The 17,025-nt window shown below is 45.2% G+C and overlaps 1 protein-coding gene across 2 annotated transcripts in view; it reads right to left on the bottom strand.

Annotated features, from left to right (window-relative positions):
• WWP2 (WW domain containing E3 ubiquitin protein ligase 2) overlaps positions 1 to 17,025 on the bottom strand; it is a 110,916-nt gene that overhangs the window by 50,966 nt on the left and 42,925 nt on the right. Inside the window, exons 1-2 of one of the 2 annotated variants that reach the window (XM_029075198.2) lie at positions 16,230 to 16,252; positions 2,483 to 2,610 (exon numbers count right to left, since the gene is read on the bottom strand). Coding sequence is in view for 1 of the 2 variants with exons in the window: in XM_029075197.1 (XP_028931030.1) it covers positions 2,483 to 2,610 (128 nt within the window). In the remaining variant the exon portion in view is untranslated. Of the gene's footprint in view, positions 1 to 2,482; positions 2,611 to 16,229; positions 16,253 to 17,025 lie in introns of those variants that run through there. The other variant, XM_029075197.1, reaches the window with a different exon arrangement.

Genomic DNA, 17,025 nt, shown 5'->3' on the forward strand with positions numbered 1-17,025 from the left:
ACAGAGACCTGTAATGAGATAGTCTATTAACACCACATGCTACTAATCATACTGAGATGGGTCTCAACGGAGCACATGACAGCTGAACAGCCTTTGAGCTGTGAAATTTTAGCACTTTACAACATACCCACCGTGTTGTTAGAAAACATATTTTTATGAATCAGATTTTCACTCAAGTCTGGGACATTCTCCAGTGGCTAATGAAGGGGCCTGGGATTTGGAAATTTTTCTTCCTAATCCTGGTTCCACTGCCAACTCACTCTATGATCTAGGGAAATGCAAGTCAAAGATCAATATAGATTTTTGTCCTTTGACCATTTAATTGGGGGTCACTTTTGCTCTGCATTTTGAAATCTTTCAAGTAGGGCTTAAGAAAGTGCCTCATTAGCTTCTCCTTCCCTACCTTCTTCAAGGCCCGGAAAAACATTTGAGTGCTTGTACACAGGTGTATGTAAATTTCCTCTCCCACCCTCACTTATTTTAGGTATGCCATACCTATTAGATTGTAGGTTTCCTGAGGGTAGGAATCAACCTGAGTTTAATTATGTAGTTTCCTACCCCACAGCAGATGCACATAAGTGCTTAACAAAGGGTACGATACAAATGCAGTTCACTCTTGGAGACCGCAGCAGTTTCAGAAAACAAAAGTGATTCAACACCAGACATTATGAAAAGTCCAAATATTATTCAACCAAACCAAATGAGAAAAAGTGAAGTTGGCCAGGGAGAAGCCAATGTTATGATAAAGTTATCCAAGGAGGGGAACAGCAATGACATCGGGCAGGCCTCTCACTGGATCCATAAACACACTTTCTCCTTTCTCATTTGTGAATTCTGGCTCTTTTCCACAGATGACCTCTTATTTTTCTAAAAGAACCCTGTTTACTATTAAACATGGTGTGCATGGCTCTCTACAACACTCGCAATTCACAGCTTCCACCAAGCTGCCTTCTCGACAGAGATGGGAAATGCAGGCCAAGCTATTACTGGATGTCCTTGCCTCCAAACTCCGTGGCTCACATGCATGTGCTGGTAGGACAGAAAACCGTTAACTAATACACATTACTACTAGCTCACCTTCATACTCACAAATTCAGCTAAGCCAGGTAATAGAAAAATCATTCAACCAGACCCCACGTTCCAAGAGCAGAAGCCACGGCCCAGGGCCGCTTCGATCTTCTTCGGCCTGGACAGGAGGGACCCAAGACCGAGAGATTACCTCCCTTTGTAATCTCAGAGCCCTGTAAGTAAACTGAGGGGGCTCTGAACCTGGAACGCAGTATTCTACTATAGCAGACCCCTACTAGACAGCAGAAGAGATTCTCATTTTAAGGACAGAGTTATTACAAGGTAATCAGAAAGCGTTCTATAATATCTTCCAAAATTGAGGACAATGAAGGCTTTACACTGGGCAGCATATCCTTTCCTTGACTACAATCATTTTCTTTCCCTAGTCAACATGCTGTTGTGGCTACCCGCTCCTCTCCAAATCCCAAACGTACCAGCACTTCTGAGGGATTAGAATTCTAGTTCAAGCCCCTTAACTAAAAAAGGCAAGTGAGACGCTGACCTCTCCTATGAGGATGTTGGAGGGTAAACAAGAAAAGACCTAGTAAAAAAACCTCACTGTTGAAAAAAGAATGTGAGGGGAGGACTATTACTGAGAAAGATATCAACATCGCAGAGAGACTAGGTTGCTACATTTCTGTATCCTGACCACTGCACCTCTGCCTTGCACAATAATAGATTATATAGAGACTTCTATGCTAATGATATCTACGCTGTCCATTCAGTTCTAGTTCGCACAACTCTGCTCCATTCTCCTGATTTTAAAAACTCCATTCTCCTGATCTCACAAGCCTTCAGATACCAGAAGAATCAGACTCCAAGTGTGTCTGCAGCTGTTCCACCTAAATTTTGGGGTATTTTTTTCCCCTTCTTGGGTCTCTGAAGTCTCCCATTAGGATGAAAGTTCTTTAAAGGCATGGGCTCTGAAGCTTCTCCTGGGGCCTCGAACAATGCTTTCCAGGCAGTGGATCCTCAATCAAAACTGCTGTCTAACTGACCCCTGCCACTAGGCAGGCATCTTTTCCAGGCCAGCATTACTTCCTAATGGCTTGGCTTAGGCTGGGGATTTCCACCAAATGGAAGGAAGGAAAGATGGGACAGATGTCCAAGAGTTGGGGAAATACAGTCAGTACAGAGTCGGGGAGAAAGTTTCCTTTTTTATAGTTCCATGTCAAAGGAAAATATCTCTGGAAGACTCAAAAGGACTAAGATAAATAGCTTAAGGAACCAAAACGTATTTGTCGGTAGGTGGGAAGAAGGAAGAAATGACTTTGTTTCACCAAAAGAACCAACTGGTCCTTCCAGCAACTAAGTCTCCCTCGTCGTCGGGGGTCCTCCTTTTTCCAGACACTGACTGGTACACGACAGGGACAGATTCCCTAGTCGACCCGAGTGACTCCATGTTTTAACTCACCTGTGCCACTGGCAGTGCCACTGTGGCTTTGATTCTTGACTGGCTGCCGGTGCCGACTCCTGGTGCCGGGGCTCTGTTCACCGTTTGCTGGGGTTGCTCTGGCTGCTCCAACTGAATGCCTGTGGGACCTGAGAAGTCAAAGCACAAAACCAACAAAATCCCCGGTGAAAAAGAGTAGTAACCTCACTTGAGGAATGATATTCCTTCCCTCATCCACCCATCAAATTATTTTGCTTCAAGGCCGTACGTAAGCAAACCTATTCCTGATAGGCCCCACTTACGTGGTCCCCAGCAAGGGCCTCAGGTGAATTCCCTTCGCCACCAAAACGCAATTTGATCCATGTCTACGTCTCATTCAATGGTGATGTATTCACCACATCAAGAAAAATACTTTTTTCTGCTGATATCCAGCTCTAGGCCTGGAGAATAACAGTTTCAATTTGATGGGGGCTAGAATGTCAGGGTGCTCAGGAATCCAGACTATCCTAGAAACCGAACACTTTAATTCCTAGGCCTTCTATCCTTTTATCTCTAGTGGAGAAACAGCATGGTCTAGAGGAAAGAGCCCGGGCCTAGAAGTTAGGAGACCTGAGTTCTAATCCCAGCTTTACCATCTGCCTGCTCTGTGGCCTTGGGCAAGTCACTTAACTTTTCAGTGCCTCAATTTCCTCTATTCCATTTTCCCTCCCTCTTGGACAGTCAACCCCATGGTGGACAAGGACTGTGTCCCATCTTCTGCTATCTACCCCAGATTTTGGTACAGATAGTAAGTGCTTAACAAATATCACAATTATTATTTTCTGGACAAACCAACCACCCAGTAAACATATTTATCCACTTCTCTAAAGCCATTTAGGTACCTTAGAACAGTAACAGAGTAGATGTCAAACAGCTTGAGACATCAGCATGTGCAAGTTGCATTCCCGTTATTGGGCAGGGATTGTCTCTACCTGTTGCTAAATTGTACATTCCAAGCGCTTAGTACAGTGCTCTGCACTTAGTAAGCACTCAGTAAATACTATTGAATTGAATGAATTCTACTGAGGAAATCTGGGCAACAGTAGCAAAATGACTTGCTTAAACCAAGAAAGACAACTGGAGAAATAGTTCAGAATTCAAAATCAAGCCAAGAGGCTCTACGTGACTGCAGAAATGCTATTTAAAATCTTCAGAGAACAGCGGGCAATAAAGTTAAAAATAGAACAGAACTCCCAATTTCTTCAGGATTTCCAGGTCTGTTTTGTACATCCAGGGTATAGCTGAGTTTTCATGGAGAGTCAGAACCTACCCTCTTGGATCCTCCAAGAAACTTATTACCTTCTTCAGAATTTGAGCAGCATCATTCAACTCATAGACTGAACTGCTTTAGAAATGTCCCGTGACTAACCATCGTTAGTATCTGAGCACTTACTGTGTGGTAAGCACTGCAGTAAACACTCGGAGAAGAGTACAACAGAATTGGTAGACATGTTCCCTGCCCACAAGGAGCTTAGAGTCTAGAGACGGAGATGGTTGCAATTGGAGAAACTGAGGCAGCACGGCTTTGGTAAGAGACTCGTCCTAGTCCCGTGAGCAGCCAGATTAAGGGCACCTCTTTTTCCATGGCTGCTGTGCAGCAACAACTACAGAACAGTTCCAGAACATCCAGGGAGCAAGGAAAAGGATTCCAGAAATAGGGAGGTAGACGTCCACACACTACCACTGTGCAGCAACAACTACAGAACAGCTCCAGAACATCCAGGGAGCAAGGAAAAGGATTCCAGAAATAGGGAGGTAGACGTCCACAAACTACCACCAAGAGAACCCCTTGTCCTCCGACTGACTAGCGGGAGTACAGGGAAGCTTCCAGAAGTTGGAGGCCTTCCTATCTCCAAAAACAGATGCCTAGTGAAACCGAAGGACAGTCTGATCTGGGAAAATAAAACTTGAATTTAGAAGTTTTTGTTCCCGAGTTGAAGTTTTCTTCAACTGATTTCACAAATCGAATCTGCCCAACCTCAAAAGAAAAAAAATACATAAAAGAGTTCAAAACCTCTACCTCATGGGAAGAAATATTTAGTATCATTAAGCGTTTTACCACACCTTCAGCCGGACTCCCTGCATGGAGGGCGGGAGCGCCTAGCCTACATTCCAAAATGAAAGTCTGTCTTTAGCAACGGCTACAGCAGAGAGGGGAGGAGGAAAGCCGGGAGAGATAAAGTTGGTAGCTGCAGCGCTTATTCCAGCCAAGCTATCCCCTTAAAAGGGCAAAAACCTCACAAACTGTCCCTATCCCAGAAAGCCTCAGGCAAGAACTAGGACTGCAAGAGAGGTACTTGCAGCTCAGGCAATTCTGGGACTGCAACATCAATCGTGTCACAGGCACGGGCTCTGACAAGCCCATGATTACTTCCAGTCGCCTTCCAGTCCGCATCTCCAGGCAGGGCAGCCGGGCATAAGAACAGGGTGGGGTCCGTTACTCTCCCCTGTACCCGGCTCCCTTCCTTTCCACGAAAGGGCATGTGGTCAGAGGCAAAAAAGAATAGCTTAAGAGGCCTTCGACCACTAATGACAGCAACTCACCCCACATGGAAGCCTGGAGGAGGGACTGGTTTATACCCCAGTAAACCATGAGCAGCTGGGATCATTTTGGACAAATTGCTGCCTCCCCACACAAACCCTCTCCCCCCTAACCCAGCCCACCCCCCAACAGATCCCCTCCCACCACCTCATCTGGGATTTCCAATTTTTAACTCCAATATTAGATTTAAAGTAGGCAACCAAGAGAGAAAAAATAAAAAACCTCTCAACAGCTAAAGAGGCAGCCTTTTAGCTTACCTTTCTCGCTCAAAAGCCTAGTGGCAGAATCATCTCTCTGGATTAGAATCTGGCCCAAATGCTGAGATTTTTTTTTAAAAAAAAAAAGCAAAAAAGCAGAGACCTCCTCTTTAGCCTGGTCTCACTCTGCCTCATTCTCTACTTTCGGGATGGGTAGAGGATGTGTTCTTGGTTTTCCTTCCCAGTCCCATCTTCCAGACCAGGGAGAACACCAATATCAGGTGAGGCTGCACTTTACCCAGCACAAGTAATAATAATAACGTTGATGATGGTATTTGTTAAGCACTTATAATGTGCCAAGTACTGTTCTAAGCGCTAGGGTAGATACAAGGTAATCAGGTTGGCCCATGTGGGGCTCACGGTCTTATTCCCCATTTTACAGATGCGGTAACTGAGGCGCAGAGAAGTTAAGTGACGTGCCCGAAGTCACACCGCTGACAAGTGACGGAGCCGGGATAAGAACCCACAACCTCTGACTCCCAAGCCCAGGCTCTTTCCACTAAGCCAGGCTGCTTCTACAAGTAATATGTCTGCAAGCAGATAAACCCAAATTCATCTTGGAGAACAGGCTGAATGGATGCTGATGCTGGATGCTGGATACTGGATGCTGAATGATGGCTCCAAGGCAAAGGAGACTTTTTTCTTAAACATGTCCCCTACTTTCCCACCTCTAAAAAATGCTGAGCCTGGCCTCCACCCTGGAAGTCCAAGTCCGGTAGCTATGCTCACCAGACTCTCCCTTAGCCTTACCAGAAGCAGCCAGACACGGGGGCAAATGGTGAGAGTCCAAAAGCAATAAAGTCCGACCAGCAGGCCGGATGCAAAGTCCTCTCATTTATCCAGAGAGCGGGACCGGAAGAGAAGCTATCTGATTCTGGATGCAGAACTATCTGGTCTGGACTGAGAAAAGAAGTGCTTGAGGACAGAGTTGATCTTGAACTTCCTTCAGTATGAATAAGCCAAATGCTGCAGCTAAATATGTCCAATATTAAAAATTGTACTCTTTTAAACCCTAGACTAAGAAAACTGAGCTTTCCCAACTAGCCAGAAGTTACCAGGAGCAACTGCCAACCTGCTCCTCCTATGATTATCGCTAACTGGCCATTGTCTTTTAATAGAAGCATGGAAACAAAGTTCAGTGGAACCGGGCCAGGTTCCAACAAAACCAACCCGGCGGGAAATAGGCACTTAAAATAGGAGCAGGGAAAAAGTGGGAAGCAATGATGGGAAAAGAAACTGTTTCCACCATCTAGAGAGGCAGAAACAGAGACCATTCCCTCATCTCCACATCCAATAAAATGCAAGTTGGACCCCAGTCGAGAGAAGGCATGAGGGTGGGATGGGGAGAAAAGGTGCAATTAAGAGTTAAAATGGGACCATTCCAGGAATCCCACTCATAATTTATGGCTCCCTTCCACACCCTACCTCCAGGCCGCCGATCTCAAAAATGACAGAGAAGGTAAAAATACTCTGCTGCCAAGCCCACTACACAATGTCAAAAGGATGCCTTTCTGCTCCATTCGTAGCTGGCTTCCAGGATCCAGAAACAAGACTCAAAACAGGCAGAAAAACCACACACAATCGAATGAATAAACTAAGCTGTAATATTGGCTAGATATGAGTGACCAGCACCATTCCAAACCTCCCCACCCATCGACTAGGAAAAGGGCCAGGCAAGCTAACTAAATATGTATTTGTAATTCTGCCTTGGACTAAATCAGGTAGCTGATTCAACAACCAACAGCTTAATGGTATTGGATCCAAATGTGTACAATGTTCCCTTGTTAACCCTTCGGGTTAGGTTTCTGTAAGACCCCGTTGCTTGCATGACCAATCATATCTCCTCCAGAAAGACTTCCTTGAATAATCTCTCATCTCCCTACCCTCCTGTTTCATCCATGCAGTTGAGTCCTTATCCCCTAATCACTTATGATACTCACCCACACCACCCCACCACCCTGACAACACTCAGAAAAGTATCTTTAGATTAAGTTGCTTCCCCTGACTGTAATCTATCCTTCTGTCTCTCCAGCTAGATTGCAAGCTCCTTGAGATCAGGGATTGGGTGTAGTCACTTCTACTGTACTCTTGCAAGTGCTTAGTAAATAGCTCTCCGCACAGAGTAAGCACTCAACAAATATCACTCATTAACTTATTGATTTGTGAACAAATGGGGTTAGAAACTCTGTTGATTCAGTCACTTTGGCCAGCCTCATTTTTCTTAATCACTGTCACGGTGAATTCCACACTAAAATGTCTCTTCACAGATTCCACACACCCTTCATGAGCAGGACAGTAACAATTCCGCTTTATTTTCTGACTACTTTCCTTGTTCCCGTCACAAGTTGCTCACTCACTTTTCCCTTAGAGCCCACGATTAGAGACAACTACAATTAGGAGAAAAAAAATCTGCAACTGGATGTTAAAGGTCCAAAACATAATGCAATGGGAGTGCCGAAGTGGCCGGTGAGAGCATGAATTGATACCAGGCTGATGTACCTGCTCAGAAAGTATAACATGGTAGCTATAATTCATTCAATAGTACTTACTGAGCGCTTACTATGGGCAGAGCACTGTACTAAGCGCTTGGAATGCACGATTCGATGTTATTCGTAGTGCTCTGTGAGAATGCTGTGGTTGGTAAAACCATACTTGGTGAGGGAAACCCATAATGTAGCTACCCTAAGAAAAGAAAAACCACACCTTCTTAGGTTCTGTGATTTGATTCCATTTGAACAGCATTTTTATTTTGCCAGCCGCGCTCTGGTATAACCCGGGTGGAAGAGAGCAAATTCAGTCAGGCCTAACTAGTTCAGAATGGAGCAAAACAGTCAATCCGTGGGGTCTACTGAGAGCCTTCTGGGGACAGAGCACTGTACGAAGCACTTGGGAAAGTACAACACAGAGTTGGTAGATGCAATCTGTTTTCTAACCAACCTTTGCGTCTGAACCAGAAAAGCAGAAGCTCCACAAAGCAAATGGCAAGTTACCTAGAGATCTGAGCACCTGTGTCAACAGAGCAAGAGAAGGGCAGATATGTGCAAACCCAAACACATATATTCCTCCTCTGTAGCTTTCCCATCACTTGGTTCTCTGTCGTACGTCTGACCGACGGTTAAGAGAATATGGTGAGAGGATACTGTCGATGTTGAAGGGCTAGGCCTCCCCAACTCTTGCTGACCTCTAGGAGATAGTGGTAGGGGCTCCATTGGGGGTCCTAGAAAAACAGGTAATCGGGGAAAGCCAATACATCAGGAGAGGAGTCAGAATAAAGGCTCTTTCCCTGCTTTTCTCTCTCCTGATTCGCCAAGATGATCAGTGATATAAAGCATTGAGTTACATGGGAAAATGAGAAATGCTGTATGTGTGTGTGACAGTGAGTGAAAGAGATAGATATGAGGAAGCATGTTTGAGAGGTCTTTGGGCAGTGGCAAATTGTCATGGAAAGAGCAAAGGCCTGGGAATCAGAGGAACTGGGTTCTAATCCCAGCTCTGCCATTCGTCTGCTGTGTGACCCTGGGCAAGTCACTTGAAACCTTGTGCAAACTTTTCTGAACCTCTGGGAGTGACCTAAGGAAAATATAATACAAGGGGCAGAGTACTGGCTTTTTAAAGTGACATCAGAAATGCCCACTTCCTAAAAGGTTATCGTACTATCCAGCTCTACCTCTGTTACACAGGTCCATCAGCTATATCTCTGGAGGTAAGTGGGGGTGGTATTTCTACCCCCAGACATCTGCCTCCTTCAGCTGTGAGTAGAGACAACAGAGAAGCAACATGGCCCGGCAGAAAGAGCACAGACCTGAGAGTCGGAGGACGTGGGTTCTAATCCCAGCTCTGCCATCTTTCTGCTTTGTAACCTTGGGCAAGCCACCTAACTTCTCTGTGCCTCTGTTTCCTCATCTGCAAAATGGGGATTCAATGCTTGTTCTCCTTTCTCCGTGGTGTTGGGTAGACTGCACCAAACCTGATTATCTTATATCTACTCCAGTCCTTAATAAAGTGCTTGGCACACAGTACACACATAAATATTATTATGAAAGGCAATCTGATGACTAAAGCCCAATCAGATAGTGTTAAAAAAAAATCCAACCAAGTTAGTACTAGCAACTTGAGGGAGCCCACTAGGTGCAATTCACGATATTAGGAATTTGGGAAAAAACAAAAGAAATGAGAGATTCTTCACTCTCAAGCAGCTGACATTCTAACAGGGGAGAGAGGTGTATAAATATTTACAGAGAGTGATGATAATTCCTGCTGAAGAGGCCAGGTTATCATCAGAAAGTAGATAGAGAAATATAATGAAATGCTGAGTTTTGCCACTATATGAAAACCATGGTGCGACTGCATGGGGAATAAAGCAAGCAGCAGGGGTGTCACCAGGGCCGGATTATCGCAGGAGTTCACAAGATTTAAGCTGCGGGCTCAAGAGTAAAAGTGGGGGGACTCAGAAGCCCCACCCACCCCTGTTATGGTCCTGCTCTAAGGAAGCCCCACTGCCGGGGTGGTGCGACTAGCGTGGATGACGGTAATGATGTGATCAAGCCCCACATGCATCACTATGCCGTAGTGCATGTAACGTCCCCAGTGATGATGATGATGATGCTGGCATTTGTTAAGCGCTTACTATGCTATAATAATAATAATACTACTACATTATTATTATGTGCCGAGCACTGTTTTAAGCTCTGCGGTAGATACAGGGTAATCAGGTTGTCCCACTTGAGGCCCGCAGTCTTAATCCCCATTTTACAGATGAGGTAACTGAGGCACCGAGAAGTCAAGTGACTTGCCCAAAGTCACACAGCTGACAGGTGGCAGAGCCGGGATTAGAACCCATGACCTCTGACTCCCAAGCCCGTGCTCTTTCCACTGCGCCTCACTGCTTCTCTGCTTCCCCACGCTGCTTCCCCAGTCACGCAGCGGCCTCACGGGACCCCTAGTCCCCAGCCCAAAACATTTCTACATCTGGTCCTCGGTGCCACTTCGGGGAGGGCAAGAAGAGTCATCACCCCGTTGGACTGACATTTAGAAAATGAAGCTAACGGCTATAATGCAAGATTCTATTTGGCTCCACTGAATTCAATGATGCCAGAATGTTGGCTTCACTCCTTTTCCACCAGTCCCTGGCCAGGCTGATGCCTGCAGATTTTCCCGTGCCTTCACAACGTTCTGGGTGACAGTCTCCTATTGCCCCCAGTCCCAGAGATCACTAGGAAACACCAAAGGCCCTCCTCACCCTCAGTTCGGTCCGGGGGATTTCCGGGATGGGATGGACATCAGAGCTCCGGAGCCTCTTCGGTGGCTTCGCAAATCCCGGAAGACGGTACTGTTGTGACACCCCTTCCAAACCCGGAGTCACGGGACGCTCTTGCTCAAAAGGTAGCAACTCTGGCTCAGGCGACCCAACTGAAATACCATCTTCTCTTTCTTCTTTTTGCTCCCTGCTTTTTCCCCATTTTCCCTCAACTTCCCCACTTCGTTCCTTTCCTATCTTTCTCCCCTTCTTCCCTCCCTTTTCCGCTTTCCCTCCCGATCCCCATATTTCTATCCCACTCCGCTTTTGCTCCATCCCCTCAAAACCACAGTCCAGGTTTGGCTCCCCCCACTCAAAATGAAGAGCTGGCATCCATCGGAAGTACATAATACGGATGGCTGAGAAAGTCACTGGGGGAATGGAATAATTTTTGCAAAAGAATAATCTGAAAAATTAGGATTCATTAATCTGAAGGATAGAAGGTGAGAGAAGACATGACTGAAGGAAAAAACCATGAATGATAAGGATAAGATGAACACAGATTTGTTATTCACCAATTGCTGTAACACCGGAACAAAGAGACACCACTGAAAGGTGTTAGATTCAAGCAAACAAAAAAAAAACACTTTCACACTGTGGGTGGTAAACATATGGAATTCATTACCGCAGGAAGTTGCATGTGCCAAAAATATCAGTAGATTCAAGAGTAATTTGAATAAATGCATTAATGAGTAGATCAGAGAGGATAAAACAGTATAACCCTAACTCCTAAGATGGATGTTACGGAGGCTGAACATTACACTATTTCTAAAAGCATCCTTCCTAGAACTCCTGTCAAAGACCAGAAGCAGCGTGGCTTAGTGCAAAGAGCCCGGGCTTGGGAGTCAGAGGTCATGGGTTCTAATCTCAGCTCCGCCACTTGTCTGCTGTGTGACTTTGGGCAAGTCCCTTCACTTCTCTGTGCCTCAGTTCCCTCATCTGTAAAATGGGGATTAAGACTGTGAGCCCCACATGGGACAATCTACTTACCTTGTATCTACCTCAGCACTAAGAACGGTGCTTGGTACATAGTAAGCACTTAATAAATGCCATAATTATTAGTATTATTACCTGTCTAACCCAATAGTGCCATTGTGTCAAAATTTGGGTGGAAGACTTCTTTGAAGTGATGTCTGAGCAGGAATCACCAAGATTTTGCCCCACAAAGAATAGAAACGATGGTCCAGGGAGTCCTGTATTAGTAAGGAAATGCGCCCCAAGAGAAGCAAGGTCTAGATCTAATGACCTTATCTTTAGTGTCCGATAAGGAAAAGAAAAGTCTGAACCCAGCACTCCTGTCATTTCTGGTGTTAATCTTCAAAACACAGATTCTACTCTGTACTGCATTGAGTGACTATTGAAAACTAAGCTCCCTTATAGCCCTGGGGCTATGAAGTTGTATATTTCAACGCAACTCTCCCGTAGAAGGCAAGACACAAACGACTAAGAAAGCTGTTCCTCCCCTAGAGAAGCAGCGTGGCTCAGTGGAAAGAGCACGGGCTTTGGAATCAGAGTTCATGGGTTCGAATCCTGGCTCGGCCACTTGTCAGCTGTGTGACTTTGGGCAAGTCACTTAACTTCTCTGTGCCTCAGTTACCTCATCTGTAAAATGGGGATTAAGACTGTGAGCCCCACGTGGGACAACCTGATTCCCCTGTGACTACCCCAGCGCTTAGAACAGTGCTCGGCACATAGTAAGCGCTTAACAAATACCAACATTAAGAAGCAGCGTGGCTCAGCGGAAAGAGCCCGGGCTTTGGAGTCAGAGGTCATGGGTTCGAATCCCGGCTCTGCCACTTGTCAGCTGTGTGACTGTGGGCAAGTCACTTAACTTCTCTGGGCCTCAGTTACCTCATCTGTAAAATGGGATTAAAACTGTGAGCCCCACGTGGGACAACTTGATTCCCCTGTATCTACCCCAGCGCTTAGAACAGTGCTCTGCACATAGTAAGCGCTTAACAAATACCAACATTATTGTTATTATCATACAATCAATCAACAGTATTTAGTAGCAATATTTATTGAGCATCCACTTGCAAAGGTGCACTATACTAGATGCTTGGGAAGTTCAGAATTAAGAAGTGACACTGACATTCCCAGCCGACAAGGAGCTTATATTGATTGATGTTTGTTTCCCTCATTAATCAATCAGTGGTACTTACTGAATACTTACAGTGGAAGGAGCAGTCTGTTAAGCCCCTCATTCATTCAGTAGTATTTATTGAATGCTTACTATGTGCAGAGCACTGTACTGAGCGCTTGGAATGTACAATTTGGTAACATATAGAGACCATCCCTGCCCAACGACGGGCTCACAGTCTAATCGGGGGAAACAGACGGACAAAAAACAAGACAACGTAATCACGATAAATAGAATCAAGGGGATGTACACCTCATTAACAAAATAAATAGGGTAATAAAAAATATATACAAATGAGCACAGTGCTGAGGAGAGGGGGAGGAGCAGAGGGAAAGGGGTTGGAAGAGGACAATACAGTAGAGTTAGTGGACACAATACCTGTCCTCAGGGAGCTTATAATCTGCTGGGGGAACATAAAAATATTTAAAGTAGTCTAAATAACTAAATAGACGTAGAAAAAAGAATGCTGAGGATTGGTATAAAAAAGTTCATAGAGTTGGCTAGTTGGTTTATATAGTCTAGACCACTGGGAAATTAATGGGGAAGATCTGTTGGCGAAAGTAAAATTTTAGGAGGTCTTTTAATGTGGGGAGACCTGCGGTCCATTGGGATTTGGGAAGGAAGAGAGTTTCGAAATGGGAGCAATGTGTGATCAAGGGGACAGGGGTGGGGGCCTCGGGAGTGAGGAATAACTGGAAGGTTGGCTTGGGAGCAGCAAAGAGCGTGAGACATGGAATAGTAAAAAGGGCATATAGATAAGGCAGGGCAAGTTGAAGGAAAGTCCTGAAACTGTGTGGCATTTTTGTTTGAGGTAGAAGGGCACGTGAAGCCAGTTTGGGGAGAAGAGAGAGATGTCTGAGCAGTATTTCATGAAAATCATCTGTGCATGTATCAGATATATCAGATGAATGTATCAGATATATTGGAGGGAGGGGAAGCTGGGGGTGGGGAGAGCTTTAAGGAGGCTGATACAATAATCTAGCCATGATATGACCGCAGCTTGTACCGAGGTGGCAGCAATTTGGGTACAAAGGAAGGGGTGGATCTGGGAGATGTAAAGGAACTGATAAGATTCAGCAGCAGACTGATTAGGAGATGTGATGGGCAGCGAAGAGAAGATGATACTGCGTTTGCGGGATTCTGGGACAGGGAAGAGGGCAGTGTTATCAACTGAGATGGGAACATTTGGTGGAGTGGATTTTGGGGAAAAGACGAGAAGTTCTCTTCTTAAAAATACGGAATTTGAGGTGCAGGTGGGACATCCAAATGAAGATGTAGGCTGCAGATTAGATAAGGGGTCAGGAGGAGAGTTATAAATCCAAGAGTCATCTGCACAGAAATGACAGCGGGGCCACGTGAGTGGATGAGCACCCTAAGGCAGTGCGAGAAACAGCATGGCGTAATGGATAGAGCACGGGCCTGGGAGTCACAAGGCTATGGGTTCTGATCCCTGCTCTGCTCTGTGACCTTGGGCAAAGTCACTTCACCTCTCTATGCCTCAGTTACCTCATCTGTTAAATGGGGAGCGAGGCTGGGAGCCCCACGTGGGACAGGGATTGTGTCCAACCTGTGCCTGGCACATAGTAAGCGCTTAACAAATACCATAATTAGAATTATTAATATTATTGCTAGAAGAGTAGGGGACCTAGAACCCAGCCTTGGGGGATTTCCACAGTAAGAGGACGAGAGGCAGAGGAGGAGCCAGTGAATTAAACTGAGGTGAAATCAGAGAGGCTGGAGAAGAACCGGATTGATACTGTGTCAATACAACCAAAGAGGAGGAAGCCGTCAAGGTTATGGAAAGCAACTAAGCGGTCAAGGGGGATGACGGGCTCAGTGACGTGAAAGGACTGTGAGAGTCAATTGGTGGAGAGGAAATTAAGGCAGCAGGCAACTGAGTCCCTACTGTGTGCAGAGCAGTGTACTAGATGACTAAGTAAGTACGATAAAAGATACAGTCCATAACCTTAGGGAGCTTGTACTCTTAATTCACATTAACAGCGAGCTCATAATGGGCAGGGAACATGCCTGCTATAATTCTGTTGAATGGCACTCTCCCAAGCTCTTAGTACAGAGCTCGGCACATAGTACGCGCTTGACAGAAACGACTGATTGACTGATCTAATGGAGGAATCAAATTGAAGATGACTTCAGCCCAGGCGACCACCTTCCAACGGGATCTAGGGAAACAAGTCAGTATGACCTACTCCCACCCACCCAAACGCCAACTTGAGGAATTCCATTTAGTCGCCACTATGGTTTTAATAAAATCAAACTCCTTCAGTTCTACCCCATGACTCCAGCTGCATAAGACATGGTATCAGTCTCCAGGGAGGCGGTTGTATTTCAGTGATCCCCAGGCACAGCCTGTCTCATATATTAAAACCGCAAAGCCCTTGGGGAGGCAGTTTGTTATATAAAGACCAGATATTATTGCTTTTTGGGTACTCTTTCTGGGCAGGGTTAGAACACAGCCGCTTCACCCCCACACACACAGAAAGGGACATGCTGACACCACAGCTTATCTCTGATTTCAGTACTAACTTTAAATTTGTAGAGGTTTTGAGAGTATTAGTCACGGGAAAAAGCTCAAAATAGAAACACCATCCACGGTGAGAAATCCGCTGAACCACGCAATCAGGCAAGTTTAAAACCCAGACCCTCATGCATCAATCTAAAGAACCCAAGCGTGGCCTAGTGGATAGAGCACAGGTCTGGGAGTATGGAGGATCTGGGTTCTAATCCCGACTCCCCCACTTGTCTGATGCATGACCTTAGGCAAGTCACTTAACTTCTCTGTGCCTCAGTTACCTCAACTGTAAAATGGGGATTAAAACCGTGAGTCCCATGTGGGACATGGACTGTGTCCAACTGATTAGCTTGTAGCTACCCCAGAGCTTAGAACAGTGCCTGGCATATATTGAAATGCTTAACAAATACCATAAAAAAAATTACAAATAGCACCCGGCTTTTACACCACCTACACCCTGTTCCTCTGGGGAAATTAAAACGTTCATCCTGATTAAGATTTAGATTACCACAAAACACAACTCAGTACTAAAATGCTCTTCTTCTCCTCCCCTAGCTCTGACAAGCAAGAAGGAAGGTTGTCACTCCAACAGCTGGAACAGCAAAATATGACTGGTAAAGAACTTGAGTTCAGGATACTGGTAAAAGCAAAAACAAAAGCATTCCACCCGTTACAAGAAAACATGCCCTATAAAATAAATGTCAAATAGAAGATCCATCTGAACAATATCAGCCAAGGACCCATCCCCACCTCCTCCCTTAAATACTAGCAGACCGATGCTGATCCCCACTTATTAAACACTGAAGTCCTAAAGATCACTATTATATACCAAAGTATAAACCCCAGTAACCACTCTGCCTGACTAGTGAAAACTGACTTCTAAATTTAAAAAGAAAATGATGCCTTCCTCATAGAAGCAAGCGGATGATTCTCTGCCCACAGCTTACTGCAGAATTTCACATACCATTTCCAGAACTGCCTGCAAAACTCAAGGATTACCGGCTCATCCAAAGTAGTACAAACCAGCTAGGTCTAGAGAAGGGGGGGAAGGTTCTTTTAGAGGTGAGGAATACCAAATGTATATCCTGACACTTCAAAGTACCCAATCAAGGAAAAGGTCATTCTGATTACTCTATTAGGAGTATCTTGCTACTAACAATGGATGTAACCTTTGGCTGATGACAAAGTGCCTTAAAATGTCATTATTAATGGGAGGAAAGTAGTAATTTAGGATAAAAAGGTAACACACTATTTTATTAGGAAAACTGCGGTAGTAATATAATTGATTTTTTAAAAATAATATTTAAGTTCATACTATGATCCAGGCACTGTGAACAAGGTCCCTGTCCCACATGGGTCTCCCCGTCTTAATCCCCATTCTAAAGGTGAGCTAACTGCAGCACAGAGAAGTTAAGAGACTTGCCCAAAGTCACATAGCAGACAAATACAGGAGCTGGGATTAGAACCCAGATCCTGTGACTCCCAGGCCTGTGCTCTTTCCACAAGGCCACGCTGCTTCTTATTGATTGAGCACTCATTAGTACACTGCTATGTGCAGCGTGGCTCAGTGGAAAGAGCACGGGCTTTGGAGTCAGGGCTCATGAGTTCGAATCCCAGCTCTGCCACTTGTTGGCTGTGTGACTGTGGGCAAGTCACTTAACTTCTCTGTGCCTCAGTTCCCTCATCTGTAAAATGGGGATTAAGACTGTGAGCCCCACGTGGGACAACCTGATTCTCCTATGTTTACCCCAGCGCTTAGA

The sequence above is a fragment of the Ornithorhynchus anatinus genome, chromosome 11, assembly GCF_004115215.2.
Source record: "Ornithorhynchus anatinus isolate Pmale09 chromosome 11, mOrnAna1.pri.v4, whole genome shotgun sequence".
Classification (NCBI taxonomy): Eukaryota; Metazoa; Chordata; class Mammalia; order Monotremata; family Ornithorhynchidae; genus Ornithorhynchus; species Ornithorhynchus anatinus.